Source organism: Haemaphysalis longicornis, unplaced genomic scaffold (genome assembly GCF_048455015.1).
Source record: "Haemaphysalis longicornis isolate Haplotype H1 unplaced genomic scaffold, Haemaphysalis longicornis Haplotype H1 scaffold_2, whole genome shotgun sequence".
NCBI lineage: Eukaryota > Metazoa > Arthropoda > Arachnida > Ixodida > Ixodidae > Haemaphysalis > Haemaphysalis longicornis.
This window is the reverse complement of record NW_027526295.1, coordinates 64,667,164-64,685,761: the sequence shown is the minus strand read 5'-3', so window position 1 is coordinate 64,685,761 and position 18,598 is coordinate 64,667,164. Positions and strand designations below refer to the sequence as shown.

At 49.3% G+C, this 18,598-nt stretch overlaps 1 protein-coding gene across 1 annotated transcript in view; it reads left to right on the top strand.

The window, feature by feature from the left end:
• The window catches only part of LOC144168012 (calcium-activated chloride channel regulator 3A-1-like), a 95,049-nt gene that overhangs the window by 35,969 nt on the left and 40,482 nt on the right, over window positions 1-18,598 (top strand). Inside the window, exon 6 of the mRNA XM_077697108.1 lies at window positions 2,691-2,805. Coding sequence (XP_077553234.1) covers window positions 2,691-2,805 — 115 coding nt within the window. The remainder of the gene's footprint in view (window positions 1-2,690; window positions 2,806-18,598) is intronic.

Sequence of the window (18,598 nt, the reverse complement as noted above, 5' to 3'; positions counted from 1 at the left end):
GCCACTCTAACCCTAGCCGCCGAGCTAAGAGTACAGCGTAGCGCTGCGAGTACTCGCGCGACCATGCTTCCTACCTGCGAAAACATTCCGCAAGGATACCAACACTTCACGAATCAAAGGGATTGAAACGGTGCAAGAATCGACGCTGTTTGCACACGGGTACAAAAGCCGCCCTTCAAAACTAAGCAACGGTCAAAATCAGTCACGAAAACGTTAGGACTAACCGCTTCCGCGGACCGAAGTACCGAGAGTAACTCTGCTTCGTTAAATACACAAGACAAGAATACGAGGTTAACTAATGGCTTACCTCTACTTCCCGCCAGCGTTTCTTCGTCCGGTAGATAAATCCAAGGTCGTAATAGCTGCGAAAGATCCCAAGCTCAAGGCGCGAAGCCTGCGACGGCCGCGGATACAGTCCGGCCATAGCGCGCGCATCGCTACACAGTGCGCATAGTTCCGAAATCGGCCTCAGCGCTGTCGCCGCTGTGATGTTCGTCCGAAAGAAAAACTAGTACCACGCACGCACGCACGCACGCACAAATGAACGAATACACGACTTGCTCGCGTGTGCATGATGTCGCGCTGACGCACAAGCGGCCAGCAGTTAGCCAACACGCGTCGTATACTGTGTCGAAGCAAGTATGACGATAAGGGCAGGTCCAACTTCCCATGTTGCACGAAGCATCTGCTTGAAAGCCCACTTCGTTCGCAGCACATTGACATCACGGTCTGGCGCGGCCTGTAAGTCGCCCGTCCGGCCTTGGCGGGTTCACCGCCTGTGTAGGTTGAGGCAGAACACGCGCACTTCGTGGCTCGCTGATGGTGCCTTTCTCGCGCTTGCTCGGGCGGTTCGCGTTACCTGATCCCCCGGATGTATGACGCGTTACGTATCGTCATCCACGCCTGCGCCGCCGCGGGGGGGGGGGGGGGGTCATCATTTTTTAACAAAGGCGCTTGAGTTCCAGCAGCCCCATATTGCTGTTAATACCCGTTATGTATACGGATTTCATTTATTTAACCTAATAAAAGCTATCGTATGTACATGCCTATCTCGGCGACACTAGCCACGGTTGTTGGGTCGGGTTTGTGTTGCGCTTGCAGCTTGAGCTATCAGAAGAGCGCGGACTTCACTTCTTGCAACACCATTTTTCTGAATCGATCTCAGATTTACAATCCGTTTTTTTTTAGCTCGACTAGGCGCGGGACAAGCGTACGTCTATCAAACTCTTTCAGACCGACCGTTTGCAGCGGTCCATAGATTAGTTCCTTCGGTTTGCCGCCTGCCGCCACTGAACGCTGCGAGCAATCGTTACACGAATTCATATTCTTGCACGTTTAGAATACGCGGCAGAAGTAATCGGGCGCTTTTTACACAACCGCTTTATATAATATATTCGTATGCAAATAAAACATCGCTGATGAGTTGGTGTGCGCAGATGGCAGGAGTGCATCTCCATGCTTACTCCCGCACTGGACAAGAATGAAATTGCAATTCTACTCTTCGTACTGGAGATGGGAGACGATGCGCAGGTTTACTCTTCACTGGTGCGGGAGCAGAACTGGGGCTGCACTCCGCGGCGCACGAGAAGAGTACGCGGTCAGTTTTGCTCTCCTCCTCATGGGGAGCGAGCATTGCATCCAATTCCCCGCAGCTTTCGAGGGGAGTCCACCAACGCTTGCAAGAGTACAATGACGGTTGGACTCTTCAACTGCTCCCCCGATTTCTTAGAGTGTAGTAGGCGGAGCATGCGCGTAGGATGCTTAAAAAAGCCGTACACCACCATCGAATGGAGCTAATGGCTGCGCGAATCTTGGAGCGCACGACCCGTGGCAAGTGTCTTTAGGTTGTCTTGCTCACAGTTTATCAGCTCGTAGCATCCACAGCGCTTTGAGGCGCGAGGAAAGAGCGAAAACTCAAGGCCTATTTAGAGTCAGGAACCCTATTTAGAGTCAGTTTAAACTCGTAAGCGACTACTGTTTGAGATGACTGGTGATAATTGATTGAATATCGGTGGTGCTAATGTCTGTAAAGAAAATTCATGCAGTTTTAAAGGAGCCATGGAGACAAAATACAAGTTGGGTTTATTAGAAAGACTGCTTAGTCCCGATAACAATGATGCCAATATCATCGCAATCTTCGAACAAATAACGGAGGTATGAAAGAAAACGTGTGAAGCAATCGCGACCCCCTAGCCAATTTCCCGCAACTTTTCTATGACGTCACGGAACCTTGTTTGTGCGATTGGCGGCCGCCTAACTGACCTGCCGCGACGACACATGACTGGACGTCTGTAATGGGGCCTCTAGTTCCATTTGACCGCATCACTTGAATGCTAACGTGCAGTTAACGCACTGAAAATTATGTTTTATTGTTGGCCCGTATGACGTCATTCTTGCTCATAACATGTCACTGTGGCGCAAAATTTGAAAGTTTTTGAATACTTCTTGCTTTTTTTTCGTTAAAAAAACAATTTTTGTGGCTGTAATGAAGCTGAGTGAGATACTGAATTCTAGTTTTTTTCAAATTAAACAAAGTTGTATTTTCTCTTCATGGCTCCTTTAAGGATGGCCCTCAAGCGTTCCAAAGCGCTCTTCCGTTCTCTTTGTATAACAGGTAGAATTAAAGTGCTGTTAATTTATAGGCCGCTGACACTGCGACCGCCGGCGTCTTTATATCTTCATCCTTTCAGCATAGCCAGTCCCAATATCTCAAAGCGCATCGAAGTTACATTCCAGGAGGAACAGCGGAAGAACGACCTCCCCCAGAGCGTCGTACTCGTTCTGGATGTCTCGGTAAGCATGAAAGTAAGTGTTACTTTAACAGTACATTAGCAATGTTTATCATGTATGCATGGAATCATGTACAAGAAATGTTCACATGCAAAGAGGAGGGGGGAAATGAAGCCAGACTTTAATAAAATTCCCCCGCATTTCCCCGAGGGGGAGAATGTGAAAGTGCGAATGCACGGTTGTCGGCCCGCTTGCGGCGCTTGCGCTCGGCCCCCGCAGCCCACCGCCTCGCCGCCTTCTCTTCCATCTCTTCCATCGGGTTTGTAGTATCACGTGTACACCACGCAGTTATCAAGCCGCTATAACGCCGCTGAGTCGCCAACGCACGCCGCTGACGACGTAGTTTGAATGCGTTAAAGATATAAGGCGCGTTACTCACACTGATATCAGCGTGGCTTCCGTGGCTTAGTCGGTAGCGCGTCGCGCTGCGGCCGCAAAGTCCTCGGATCGAAACCTGGCGCCGGATGCTGTTTCTTTCTTAAATATAGAGGAGCACTGCGGACGCCGCCGACGCCGCCGCCGCCGCCGGCGGTGGATGGTTTGGGGTCGCTTATAAAGTGCATTCGCACTTAAAAATGCTTTCCTGTATTGTAAGCCGCAGATATCGGCCAAGTTGTTACACGTTACCCTCTAGCTCGTGTCTGGGTAGCGCCTCTTATCTCATCCTGTCCGATACTGCATGAACATTCTAACTTCAGAACTATGGAACACCAAACCCACTCGCGATAAGATGACAAGGCGCGGGCGCGCAGTTTAGATTGAGCAGCAAAGCCGGCAATTCTACTTGGTTTTATTTATTTATTTTTTAATGAGCGAAACGCTTGCAATGGCGGCTGCAGACAACGCATGTATTTCGGTTTGGCCTTCCACTGCTTCATGTGAAAATCGACTTCCATTGAACACCGCGGAGTTACGTCAGATTTTTCGGAGCTCTGAAGCAACGCTTCGCAGTAGTTTCGCCGCAGTAGTTTGGGGTCGCTTATAAAGTGCATTCGCACTTAAAACGAGAACATCAAAGATTCTAATGAATATTCAATTGTATACTCCAGTCTGGGATTACATATTCTGCCTTTGAAGATGCAAATATTTCAGCCGCATCAAAGAAAAAAAGCGATGAATTCTATAGGTGCATCCCATATTAAAACAAGCATTGAATAATTTCACCAGCGATGTAAACATTAATCAGAATGTGTCTTTATGTGCTTAGGTCACTTCTTGCACCTGTAGAGAACTGGCTCAGACAAATGCGGTTGGGAAAGTATTTCTGATTTCAAGAACCACTTGCGTGCTTCGCATAGCTGACGCAACGGAACTTCATCAAAAATGCCTGGGGACACGTAAGCACTCTTTACGAGTTTTGAATGAGAAAGCGTTAAGAAGGGCCGACCACATGGGCGCGTAATAACGACGTGCTCGCGCATAGACGTAGCTCGGCCGCAGCGCGCGTAAAATCGGCGCACTCCGGCGTACGGCGAATGCATTGCTACGCGCTTGTTGCGCCGAAGTCTATACTCCGTTTCATAAATCAAGAGCAACGCTGTCAAAGCTAGCGCTCTTGTTTGCGCTGTGTACTTCCGCGACCATGTCCGCGACCAAATACTGCGTTGCTTGCGGTGAGCCTGAAACAATAAATGGTTCGCGGCAACTTTCAAGCATAAATATTTATGATCAGCTTGACAAAAAAAGTCCGTCTTGCCGAAAAAAGAATCGAATTATCGAGTTTGCATTTTATGTTTGTCGCTTTCGTATCAGATTTTCGCTCTCCGTGCGACCTTGGCCGCTGTGTTTTGTTTACTATTTGGGGCAGCGTTGAAGAAATGGCGTCCAGCTCTGCGGCTTCGACCACCTCTCCTCTCCTGTACGCATTTTTTTCGAGTGTTTGCACATCAAAGTTGTCAAAAAACGCCAAGCAAGTAATTGCAAATGTCCGTACCAGGATGCGTTTCCCGGATAAATCTGTGCTGGAAGTACTGAGTGTTTTGAGCGAGGACACCGGAGAGAAAGAGAGAGAGAGAGAGAGAACAACTTTATTTTGTGCCCGGTGGGAAAAGGAAGAGGTTGGAGATCCTCCTAGGTCCTCTTCCCTCTTTTAGGCGGCAGCCAGGAGTCCTTGGACCTCGGCGGCGTCTTCAGCCATCCGGACGAGTTCGACTTGCACTTCGGGATCGGAGCTGAGCAGCGCGGTCTCCCACTGCTCCACTGTTCTAATGTCTAAGAGAGGGCGTCCTTTCTGCTGTACCTGTTAACTGTTGATGGGACACGACCAAACCATGTGCTGGAGGTTCGCTCTGCCTTTACAAATTTTGCATTCAGCTGTGTACAGCCCCGGGTAACAGCGGCTGTAGGCTACAGGGTTAGGGAACGTGTTGGTCTGGAGCAAACGCAAAGCCACCGATTGCCACTTAGTTAAAGTTCTGTGTGGTGGAAGAGTTAAAGTTCTGTGTGATGGAGGGTATCTCGCTCTTTCAAGGCTGTAATGATCTAGTATGTCCCAATAAGATACCAGCCTGTCCCGCCCCGACCGGCGAAACAAGTGCGCGTCGACGGTGGAATCGTCGGAGTCGGCTCGGTTGGTTAGACCTCGAGCCGCGGCGTGCACGTTCTCGTTCTCCGGGAGACCGCAGTGGGCCGGCACCCAGACTATTTGGACCCCTCTGACCCGATCGCCGCAGAAACCAGCCAGCAGGATTTTAAGCGCTTCCGACGACACGCGCCCTCTCGAGAAATTAAGGATGGCCGACTTGGACACCGGAGTATCTCCCCGTACCGTGGCGAAATTGAAGGCGCTCCGGGCGTCTGCGTTGCCCTTTGGTGTCTCGAAAGAAAAGACCTCGCGACGCGAAGATTTTAAGCTCGCGAACCGTCAAACAATAAAGCTTCACAGTCCATGTCATCCGTCTGAAAGTGCAGAGCATGTACGCCAAGAGGGAGATCCAAGCACTGGACAGTGTGCGAAAGGCTGTCAACGAAGACGACGACTTGCCCAACTTCACGAAAACCACCTTGTAGAGGTTAATGAAGGACATCGGCTCCACCTTTTATAAGAGGAAGCAGAACCATAGGTGTGCAGACATACGCGGACTGCTCGTGCACGCATCGCGTTCTGAAACCAGCTCCGCTCGAACGTCCGAGTGGACGGTTGGTTGGACGACGCAGTCGAAAGCGAAAACGGGGCTCGGCGAATTCCGTACGCGTTTCTTACCAGGCTAAAATTGGGTTGTCATGTAATAGAAACAGATCTTTAGGCCCTCCTGTGAAACTCTATCCTGTTTCATCTCTCGCGGCTGAAGCAAGGTTTCGCAGTTTTTAATGTCCAAGGAGAGTACTGAGAGGTGGTATCACGTGCTTTGTCAGCTACGCTTATTTAGCTCATAGTTGGTATCCACGGTTGTGAGTCCTGTCAGTGCGAACCTACAGTTAACCAGCATCAGATGTAGAATACCCCAGCTTACCGTTTATTTACAGGCGCCGGTCTCACCTTTTCCGGTTTTTGTGCTCTTTCAAGCAAAAGCGCAACCACCGATCTTTTTTGCTTGCATTGCCACGGTTCTTCTGTTACTAGAAAATATTACCTAGCCGCTGCAATTCAACGCCTTGGCCTAAGTCTTTCGATGCCTGTCCGGCTTTCGTTCGGGGCCACATCCCTGGGATTCTTTCACAAAGGGTGGTTCACTGCTCACTGTTCTTCACTCGGTCCACTACTATTGTCCTGCATACTTTACCAGTACAAAAGTTGGTTCCTTCGCTATTCTTGTAACCGATGACGCAACCCGACAACTGAACGGTCGTTTCTTACCTTCAAATATACCCACCTAGTAGTGTGTGAAGTAGGAGCATTAACGCTGAAAGGATAGCTCGCTTATTGACTAATGCTCCACTTAGGCACTGTGAGTAAGGGAACAACATCGACTAGCCTGGGTAGAGTAAATTAGAACATGGAGTGGTCCAAACGAGTAGCCAAAAATGAAGCAAGAACAGGGTAACAAAAAAAGAATCCCCTGAAGTCTTGCGATCGTCTCCCCGCCACGCGGTGCTCAGTGGCCATTTCAGCTTCTACGTGGATAATTTACAAACAAACAAACAAACAAACAATAACAAACCAATAATTAAAATACGTAAAGTATGAATAAAACATAATTACGTAAGTAAATAGGCGCATTTTATTATTACCACTGAGAATCTGAAGGAGAATTCCCTGAGCTCTTGCGAGGGCGGCGGCCGGCAAAAACTCGCGTCGTCTGCTACACGAACTTCATCGGCGCGGAGCTCATGCATGGAAGTCAACAGACCCAATTGCTTGAAGACAGCGCCTAAATGGTAGAAACCGGGCCTGAAGCGAGTAGTCCTCTCGCCTACAATGTGCACCAGTAACGCAGCAGTTCGCCAAGTATATACGTGTTTCTTCCCCTAATGTGCCCACGATTTTTCACGTTTGGTGAAAAGCGCTGGCTAGCTATAAATTAGCCCCCATCTGCATGAACACGCACATACGAGGCGACGATTCAGCCAATGTGACGTTGTGGCGTAGAACAAAAGCATGTACAGCTAGGTATATATGTATATATGGCGTATGCGGTGCTACGAAAAGTATTTTTCTTATATTCGCAAACTACAAATTTTCTCGTTGTTGGATGTTCCAAAGCAGCACGTTTATTGATGTGAAGGTGAGAATATGACTATAGACCTTTTGCAAAAAGGCGGACAACACTGAGAATTCAGCGGTGGTAACACTGGTGGTGAACGCGACGACGCCATTAGAAAGGAAGCAGGTCGTAGCAACGCCGTTGCGGTTGCACGTTTTCGCCCACGGCTTCACGAGTCTGTTGCCCCATCGCCGTAGTCACATTTCTCTCCTAAAGTGGTGTTTTGCGCTACCTTTGGAAGATTAACGCTGGTCAAATCGCTTCCGCTTATCTACCCCGCTGCACAACGGCTCGTCTGGAGAGAGTCGAGACGTGCCCTTCTTTTCTCCTATTTCTTCTGTGCTTGTTCCTTCCTCTGAGTTCCTCTCAAGGTCGACTGCCTCTGCTCGCTGCTGACGCACGCGTGCGACCTATCGCTCCCGCATTAGCACCGCATTCACCGACGGAAAAATTAAGCGCCGCAAGTACAGAGGCGGTGAATCGCAAACATGACCTCTAGCAGAGGCATCGAAATCAGTTTCATTATGCATGCTTTGGTCATTTTTGCGAATAGTTTTGAAAGTTTGAACATACGCAAAGTGAGCGCCCAGCAGAGACGGACCCTTCATAGCCCATTCATAGCGGCCAGCCACCGCTGCCACGGGGCAAGGGCGCATCGATTAAACACAATTAAAACTCGACAACCAAACAAGGAGGCAGCGCTAAGGCTATTCTTTATTAGCAACAAATCCTACCTTTGCTTGCTGCTGTTTGTCAACACTGACGATGGCGTAACGTAGGACTCCACGCCGACGTATGATCGCTCGTACTCGTAGGACCTTTCAGTGGTCGACCTCGAAGATTAAAAATCCTGAATATGCCGCTCTTCTATCGAAGGAAGGGCGGAAAAGTTATTTTCCCATCCTGCAGTGGGAAACACCACTTCGCGGGACGCGTATGCAATTGCGTGGACGATGGACGGTAGCTACTCCATAGAAACTCTGTGCTCGCAGCCTTTTCGCTTCCTTTCTAATGACGGCGCAGCGGGTGCACAGTGTTGCCAGAGTGGCTTGCTGCTTTTCGGCCAACGATTTGGGCATTTTGCAAAAGGTCTATTACACGTTGTGCCGAACAGAAAATGAATTCTAAAAGGAAATATAGTAAACCTTATGACGTAGTTTCCCAAGTTTTCGCAGAAATTATAAGAGAAAAACTAAAGGAAAAAGAAAGATGTAGCACTACCGCACTGGTGGGAATCGAATATCGGTATTTTGCGTGTAAAGCGAATATTTTACCCCTGCGCCACATTTTGAAGTCTTACATTTTTTTCCACTTTATTGCTGGCCTTCGACAGTAACACAAGACATCAGGTACAATGAAAAATAAAAATGGCCGTGCATCTGCTCCTTTGGTTGCAAATGTCGGCGAAAGACGATAGTCGACTAGCGCCCCCGCCAAGTAAAGGCCTCCCTTCTCTTTACCTATCACCTCCAATGCCGTTCCTCTTCAGTCTCGTTTCTCCCAAGATAACACGCTAGAGGTTTGCCCAAGTCATTTTAAATTTACCGCGTTCCACTGCTCCAATTCGGTTGTCGCGATGCCAACGCTGCTGTGCAGTGCAGACGCGCGTGAATTGAGGCACCCTGCTACAACGTTTATAGAAACACGTTGCTCTACTCCACGAGCGTTCCAAGCGGAATGTGGATCCTATCTAGTGGAACCTTTCGTTGGGGTTGTCGTTTGAGTCCTTAAATGCCGCCTGGAGGTGGCGCGGGCAACAGCAGGCGACGGTTTTCTCCCGTTGATGTAGTATTTCATTTGCCATCGCAAAAACCAAGCATCCACGAATTTTTTAATAAAGGAACACTGCAAATATCACTTGTGTATTGATTTTCTGCCTTATATTTGCGTAATGTCTTGTTCTTGTTCAACAATGTTGACAAGTATGAACATTGGCACTGGACTTAGACATTTAGATTCGGCTGTGGGTATATAAAGCTATTAAGGAACTTCTACTTCACCTTGGCCGGGTGGCTGAATCGAGTCACAGACAGACAGACCAAAATTTCTGCGTTTGTCAAAGGAAGTCGTACATGCAACACAATTTGTATGTTCGCGTTTTTCCATGGAGTATTTGACTTCAGTGTCGAAGAAGAAGTTGTACAAAGATCTCGTTGAAATCTGCTTTCCTGTGCCAATATACAGATCCATGTTTCGAAGTGGACCAGGACAAAATGTTTTGAAACGTGTAAAAGCAATGGTTGTTCCGCCGGGTGTTAAAACGTTTTTCTTTAAGCTTCATGTTGGTGTGCTCCCGGTTAAAACGTGGATGCTTGAGAAGGGTTTGTTCGTGCCCTGGGGAGCAGACTGCTGGCTATGCAAGAAGCCGGAAACTGTTGAACATGTATTTTTGGACTGTTGGGATGCGGTGTTTTTGTGGGATGTACTTCAGAGAACTTTGAAAAAGGAACTCCCCTTGGATCCTCATGGTATACGGTTTCTGGCAGTTGAGAACGATAATGGAGTGCCTTACGACCTATTGATGTTGCTGGTCCTCCACGGAATATGGAGGTCTCGATTGGCAGCTCGTTACTCGGACGTTGATGGACGGCCCGCGAGGCAGTATTTCTGTGAAAGCGTTCATCGCATTGTAGAAATGTGGAAGGGTCAACCTTGTACACCCGAGTGGCTGCAGGAAGTAGAGAAAGTGTTGTCTATGCCCCATTTCTAGACATAACACGCGGGCTTAGGCAAAGCTAGCGTTGGTTATCTGTAGCACGTTTTTGTGATGTCTGAAACCGGTAATAAAGAAAAAAAAAAAGTAGCCCAAGAAAGACTATCGTCTTTAAAATTAGCAGTAATGCCGCCATGGTACCAAGGGCCGGTGTTGTTTTTTAAAATCTTCTATGCGCAGTTACGGGTTCAATTTTGGACAACCACTCTGGTGAAGAGTTCTTCGCTCTTTGAACTCCCACGAACTAGATACACTTTCCCGAAAATGCTGTCGCGTTGGTCGCGCGTCTTCATCACAATGGAGCCAGGCCCTTCGCGAACGCCAAATACTGTACAGGCCTAACAACATGACACTGTCAAATGTCACACTGTCCTCTATATTAATACAGAGTAAACGTATGCCGTATGGGCTGAGTGGAAAACCTTTCCGAAGTGTCCTTTGGAAGACACCCCAAGGGGCACTGCGGTCCAAAAATGAATAAAGACATGCTCCATAGTGTTGGGTTGTTTGTAAATGGAACAGTCAGTTCCCCATGCCACTGAGAGCCCCCTTTCTTTCATCGAAGCTGTGACTGAAAGTGTAGCAGTGTGAAACTTAAAGAAGAAAGACTTTGCTCCAGGTGACACTTCAATTCGCTTCACCGGTTTTAACAGGTCTTCTCCTGGTCTGTTACTGTATAGAGATCTATACAATGGCACTAGAAATACTACCTCACATACAACCTTACATATTTTTTTCTGGTTACACTGGCCAGATAGTTCATCGGAAAACGGGATGCCGAAAATCGGAATTACAAAACAATCCCTTTAAAATGTCCATAAACACCACCTGGTATTAAACTTGAAGAAACGACAAGTTCTGGCAAAGCACGCATTACCTGAAGTTGCATTACAGGGCGCAGAAAAGGGTCCTGTAGATTGCGCCAAAACAAAACAAAAAAGAAATGGCACCAATCCACGCTGTGAAGTTGGTTGGAAAGCAAAGCTTTAAACGACGCCCACAACAATTGCCCATGCGACGTCACTTGAATTCACACACGTGGCTCTGCAAACAATGAAACGAGAAATTCTGCAGCCGTCACCTGGAATTCGCGGGGGCGGATTCCCGAACGCAGCAGCGTCGGCCACGGCCGGGCTAGAGCGGTGGGCACCGCCGCCGTTGCCCGGCCATGAGTCAGGAGAACGAAAACGGAGAGGAGCGTCTGTCGAAGGGTGAGACAGCGGAACCTAGCCATCCTGATGTGCTAGCTCAGGGCTACACTACTGCGCTACACAAGCGTAGACACCGAAACAATTCGGCATGTGAGCTTAGTGATTCCCATTCATACCGATTCAAACTAATTAGTTAATTAAGTTTTATATTTGCGAAAAAGCAGAGGGAACTTTTATAATCGCTATTTATCAGTACCAGTCGCTCCTTTCGCCTTTTGTAATACCTCTTAAAACACAACCGAATTGGTATTCATCAGTTTAGAAAACAGACCCATTCGTGACAAGCAGTGCGCAAAGGTAGCGTTTCTCTAGGGCCCAGATGTCTGTATGCGGTCTTTACATTTCGTTTTCCCGCCCTTCAAAACCAATCCTTAACGTATCTTTGCCGTACGACCACTCAATTCCGTCGGGTCCGGGTTACCGAGGAGGTGCTGTTGAACAAGTTAATCAAGCCGTGTGAAGGAAGCGCGCAATGTACGTGAAGCTGCGCCAAAACAGGCCCAAAACAACCGTCGCTAAAGCAGACGACAAAGCCGTCCCGCCGGCGCGCCCGCCCGTGAGCACGCATCTCCGCGCGGGGAACCCTGGGTAAACTCACCGCTCCATCTACAGTGAACTCCGTGAGTGAAACCCCCCGCCTCCATCCCTCCCTCACCCCTGCCGCCGCCTCCGCCGCGTTGGGAGGTTATTGTCCCGCACGCCTCGAAATAACCGTTGGCTGGTAGAGGTAGAAAGCTTTGCTTTAACATCGGTTCTCGAGCTACCGTACAAACAGGGAAGCCAGCCCTAAATCACGCTCACGGCTTCGCCGAAACAAATTCGTCTTACTGCTCCTCTCCCAAGTGGACCCCCACATAAAAGCAGTAAATGCTCGATGTAAGCTTCTGGACATTCAAATGTGAACAATGGAATACCTGCATCACAAACCAAAGCTTTGCTACAAAGAAAGTATTACAAGTCCTGGCTCTCGGGAACACTGACAGCCCAGTTGCTTTCAATTTTTCCGCCTTCTCCCTCACTGCTTGCACCTTCCCCCGCCAGTGGGCTCTCTGACGTGATAATATTAGAGTGGGGTTCCCGAGTACTAGGATGGTGACGTAACTTACATTGTCAAACGTCACTGGCGTTGACAGCCATTCACCGTGCCAAAACCCCAGGCATTTTCCCCAATTCACTAGACACCCCGTGACCTCTCCCGAATGCTTCGTTGTGTCTACGGGAAACCCAACGCTTGAATTCTTTGTGCGAACAAACAACGGCAACGCCATCAGCATAGGCGAGCAGTTTTAGCTCTCTCTCCTGCAGTTTAAATCCGCTAATTGTTCTATTATGAATGATGCTCAGGCACAGAGCTTCGATATATACACAAACAATAAAGGCTTGAGGGGGCAGCCCTGGTGTACCGAACGCTGCACTTCGATGACTTTCAATTTCTTATTCACTATCAACTGTGTAGTGCAGTTCCATTACGCCAGCGCCACTCCCAGTGTAATAACCGAACCAATGTTGATGCATTACAAAGCATAAAACAGGGTCTTGTGAGAGACACACTCAAAGGCTTTCTCCAGGTCGAGCTGGAGAATCGCCACACCCATGTGCATTGCATCACAACATTCCAGCACGCACCTCGCTATGTGGATATTCGTAGATACGTTACGGCCCCTGATGCCACACGTCTGATGTGGCCAAACAATTCGCTGGATTATCATTTGCAACGTTTTCCCCAGAACCTTTTTAAAAATTTTGTAATCACCGTTTTTTAGCGAGATTGGTCAGTATGCCCTAACATCCCGTAATTTTGCATGTCGTCTGTTTTCGTAATTAATATTGTATGAGAGGTAGAAAAAGATGGTGAAAGCGCTTCAATATCGTAGGATTTATTGTACGTGTCGGCAAAAACAGGAGATGCAATACATTTCAGCTGTTTATAGAACGCCGCACCAAGTACGTAAGGACCCGGATTCAGGTTTTCGATGGCACACTCAACTTCCTCAGCCGAGAAGGGTTGTTTGACCCATTCCTTTGTTTCGTCATCCTAGCGAGTCAACGCGCCGATAAATTTTTAGCTCGCCTGAAAGCGAACAGTGCCTAATAGTACTAAAAAAATTCGCGCTCCACCTCCTATTTATCTGAAGTTACATAACCATTCGTTTGTATTTCTTTGATGGTATTCCGTCGGGCTTGCGTCTTTTCTGTTCCTAATCGCAGCGCCCCTACCGAATTTTTCCCGTGCTGTTGCTTCACTTTTGATGTATTAAAATTATTGGCGCTTCGACCACTCTTTGTTCTAGTTAGTGTAACCTGCCCGCGCGAACTGATTATGGTGAGGATGGCGGCAGAACATTGGCTCATACCCACCCAGAGGGGTTGGCCAAGAATGGAGCGCGCAACGATAGAAAATATGCTCGGGTACAATATAGCCATTTAGGGGACAATGAGAATATAAACAGAAATAGAAAACAAATAAACTTCCGAAAATGAGAAATGGCACGAGAAAGCATCAAAACGACTTTAAAATCGAAACTAAATAAAAAAGAAAGAAACGAAGGAAGAACAGCCGCGAAAAGTATCTAAAGAAATAAAAGAAGAGGAGAACGTGCTGAGGGAGAGGCACTGAGTTGGATGGCAGTAGTCGCTGGCAGGTTTTGATTTGTGGACAGGAGCAGGTGCAGTTCAGGCGACGCGCGAGGGGCTCGTGGAAAAACAGCGGTTACGAACTGGCCCTTCGGCACCAGCAGCATCGTTGTCTAGGGTGCCTGGCTTGAGACGATTTCACCCGGCATTCGTGGCGGAGTCCTCGGTGCACGACGGCTGCCGCAGTAGAGGTGCACACGTGCGAGGTCTCTTCACATCTGCAGAACGTCTCCAGTAGCTGCTTGGCAACGCGCTGCTTGTATTACCAGCCAACGAATGGAATGCCATCACCGAGAGTCCCGTATTCGCCATCCGAATACCCCGGGCCACACAGTCCCTGTGAATGATTCTTCGGTGGTGGCGGACGCGTCGCCGTTAGGCCAGTGCTGCCAGAACTGGGTCGAAGTGGGGCCGGAGCCCACCGCCGCTTCGTCATCGACCACGGAAGACAGCGACGAGCAGCCCGTCCAGCAGGCAGGATCCCCCGGACTGTCGGATGTACTCGGGTCTCCGCAGGCTACTCCGCCGTCCCCAGATTACTCCGGCGACGGCCCTGACCAGGCGGTAAGAGAGAGTGCAGACCGTAAAGGAAGCAAGGCTGTTGACAGGGGCTGCCGACGTGGAGGTCGCCCCACCGGTCTTGCCGGTTATCCCTCCTCGCTTGTCCCAGGAAGGCCCACCCACTGGCGCGGCGTGGCTCATCAGCAGCTGCCATGGATCCTCTCAGCAAGACGTAACGCACGCAAGCTGCTCGGCGACCGCCTGCCAACATCGGGACCTCGAGCCACCGGCCAGTAGTGATCTCGTGGGCTTCGATTCTCCTCTACGGGCTCCCTTCCCAACGAAGCCACGCTCGAGGAGGCCATTCCTCTGACTCAAGGTTCTGTCTTCGAGCTTGCCGAGGGGAACGCAACTGCGCCGTCACAGCCCGTTGCCCCGCCTACAATCAACACCGTTATGGCTAGCGGCGGACCGCGAAGGCACAATCACCAGTGTGCCGGCCTTACCTTGCCTTGCTTAGAGCCTGAGTTGGCTGCTGTCCCTGTAACATCTACTGCTGGACCATCAACACCGCCGAGCACAGAGGACGCTCCCACGTCACCGCCTCCCTTTCCACTTTTTCCTCCAGCGGACTTCCTGCTACTCATGCAGCTCGCTCCATCGTTTAAGGACTTCGTGGCGGCGTAGCCTCAGGCAGTCGCCTCCGTGGCCCTCCAGAGACAGGCGTGATGGTGCGCCCATGACCAAACGCACGCAGAGCATGTTTTATCGCGGCAAGCTTGCATGCTATTGCCGGCTCTCGTATATAATTGATATTTTTTGCCGCTCTGTATAGCTTGCAGCACTTCTGTCTTTTATGTCATATTTCTGATTGCGTAAATTAGCAATTTGTTGTTACAATACTATAGCTTATCCGCGATCTTTTTAGTAAAAATATCAACTGTATTGTATTTATTTGCTAATTCTCACTCCTATGGTATTTATTGCCAGTGAGAAAGATTTAGGTATCTGTATGTATGAATGAATGAATAAATGGATGACTGAAAGATTGATTTATTTATTGATTGATTGATTGATTGATTGATTGATTGATTGATTGATTGATTGATTGATTGATTGATTGATTGATTGATTGATTGATTGATTGATTGATTGATTGAGTGAGTGAGTGAGTGAGTGAGTGAGTGAGTGAGTGAGTGAGTGAGTGAGTGAGTGAGTGAGTGAGTGAGTGTAGGGTTTAACGCGCCGACGCAACGCAGGCGATGAGGCGCGCCATAGTGGAGGGCTGCGGAATAATTTCGACCGCCCGGGGATCTTTAACGTGTGCCGAAATCTCGTACACACGGGCGTTTTTGCATTTCGCCTCCATCAGAAAAGCGGCCACCGCAACCGGAAATCGAACCCACGACCTCGTGCTCTGTAGCGCACCGCCTTAGCCACTCAGTCAACTCGGTGGGTGAATAAATGAATGAATCAATCAATCAATCAATCAATCAATCAATCAATCAATCAATCAATCAATGCGTAACTGAATTGTAGCCCAGATGAGAAACGAGTATACCGAAGTCAGTAGCCACAACATCCACCCAATCAGATTTACAATGGTGGTCATAGCGGTCAACAAGGTGAGCTACGCGGAACCGATGTCAACGCTAGTCTCACGATCGCTGTTGGTGGTGCAGCAAGAATTTGCCCCTGCCCGTTCGAAACCATTTACGGTAGTTAGAAATCCATTACATTCTTAGTTAGAAACCCGTATCCGCTGTCGTGTTCAATCACCATTAAACAGGTGTCTTTATAGGTAACGTTTAACGCAATCTCCTCTTTGTAGTTACTGTAATAAAGAAGAGTCCGTCGACCATTACCTGATGGCCTGTCGACGTTTTCCTAGCATAAGATTTCAGCTTCTTGAAGCCTGGGGATTACATTATCTGCGCCTATAGTCTCATCTCGCTTGGGGCGTCCAATACCGGGTTCTGCCGCCGGGGCGTGTTCTGAGCACTTCTGAGCTTCATACAAAACTCTAATCGATTCCCGCTCTGATTGGATTCCTTTACGCTGGCAACTTACACAATTTACTTGAGGTGTTCCCAATTCTTTATTAACATTATTTTTTTATTCTTGGATTTTAGTCCCAAAAAGTATTGTCACCGTCTCTAAACTTCCTGTGTACAGGAGCCGGTGAATAAATATCATTTTTTCATACCCCTGATGTTTCCCCGGTCCTTTGTATGGGTATGTGCCATACCCAAGCAAAGACGCTGGCACATTTTGATTTGTAGACACGAGCCCGCGACGTTCGTGCACCACGTCTTCTTTGTCTTGCCCGCACGACTCCGCTGCAGGAAGGGCGAGGTGTTCGTGGGAGAAGTGGCGACGAGCTGGCTCTTCGGCTCAAACAGCTTTGTTCTCTCCGGCGCCTGGCTTGTGAAGCTTTCACCCAGCCTTTGCGGCAGCGTCCTCAATGCCCGCCGGCTGTTGCAGCCGAGGCGCCCACTCCATCCAGCACTGTGTACCAGGTGACGGCCTAGGCTTAACATCGTTGTCTGGGGCTGAAGAATGTCTCCAGCAGCTACTTCGCAAGCAACAGCTTGTCTTACCGACCAACCCTTACCGAGAGTCTGGTATTCGCCAACCGAATACCCCGTCCCACTCAGTCCCGGTGAATGGTTCTTGGGTGGTGGCGGACGCGTCATCGTTACGCCAATGCAGCCCGAACTCGGCCGAAATGGGGCCGGTGCCCACCGCCGGCTCGTCATCGACCGCGGAAGAGAGCGACGAGCAGCCCTTCCGGCAGGCAGGACCCCCTAAACTGCCGGATGTACTCGGGTCTCCGCACGCTACTCCGCCGTCTCCAGATTACTCCGGTGATGATGGTCCTGACCATGAGGCATGCGAGAGTCCCGACTGTAAGAACGTAAGGCGGTCATCAGAGGCTGCCGACGTGGAAGTCGCCCTACCAACCTTGCAGGTTATCCCGCCCAGCTTTTCCAAGGAAGTACCATCTACTGGCGCGGCCTAGCGCATCAGCGGCTGCTGCAAATCGATCCACGAGAACTCAAGGCACGCAAGCTTCTCGGCGAGCACGTGCCAGCATCGAGACATCGAACCGCCGGCCAGTGGAGATCTCGTCGGCTTCCCTTCTTCTCAGGGCCCCCTTCCCAGCGAAGTCACGCTCAAAAAAAAAAAAAAGACACGCCCCTAGTTAGTTATGTCTTCGAGCTTCCCCAGGTTAACGCAACAACGCCGTCACAGCTCGCTGATTCGCTTGCCATCAACAATTTATGGCTAGAGACGGGCCTCTAATGGAAAACCATCAAGATGCCGGCTCAACCTTCCATCGCCCAACGCCTGGGAAGGTTGCTGTCGCTGGACCACCAACCACTTGACCATCAGCGCTGCAGCCACACCCGGAAATCGTGGATCTTGGAACAGCTTATCGATCTGCAGCAAGGTCATAGCAACGATAAAAGCTCGTCTTCCAGCCCAGCAGTGCCACAAGTCCACCACCCGTACTTGCCGTCACCATCCATCCCATCACTTGGCGTACGCAGGCCATTAGTGCACAGTGCGTGAACCTGCCTCCTTACTGTCGCCACCAGCATAGTCGCCAGTGAACTCACAGCGTTACTCTCCACCTTTGGTTCCTCCACCGTACTTCCTGCTACACACGCAGCTCGCTCCACTGATTAACGACTCGGTGGCAGAATACCCTCCCACAACCGCGATCTTGGAGGCGGAAGAAGCCGGGGACTTCGACAAGCTTATTAACCTGTACGCGATGTTAGAAATTAGGCAGCATAAATAATCAAACTCTTTTATTCAACTAGCAGTTTTAATAAACAGCTTCACACGCTGTAATTGGCAGCAATCAGTATGGTCCTTCTTCAAACATCACTGCTGAAGGTTCAATAAAATGGTTAACGAAATGGATGACGAGTGAATCAGTTGCAGTCAATCAAACCATTTTAGTGGACCAAATATTTGTGAGAGTAATGCATCCAGCCCAAGGAAAAATTATCAGGCGCCGTGTGTGGCCGCACCCTCAATACAAATAATAAAGAAAGTGCTACGAGTTGTGCCGCGCCTCCGCCAGATGGCGCCAC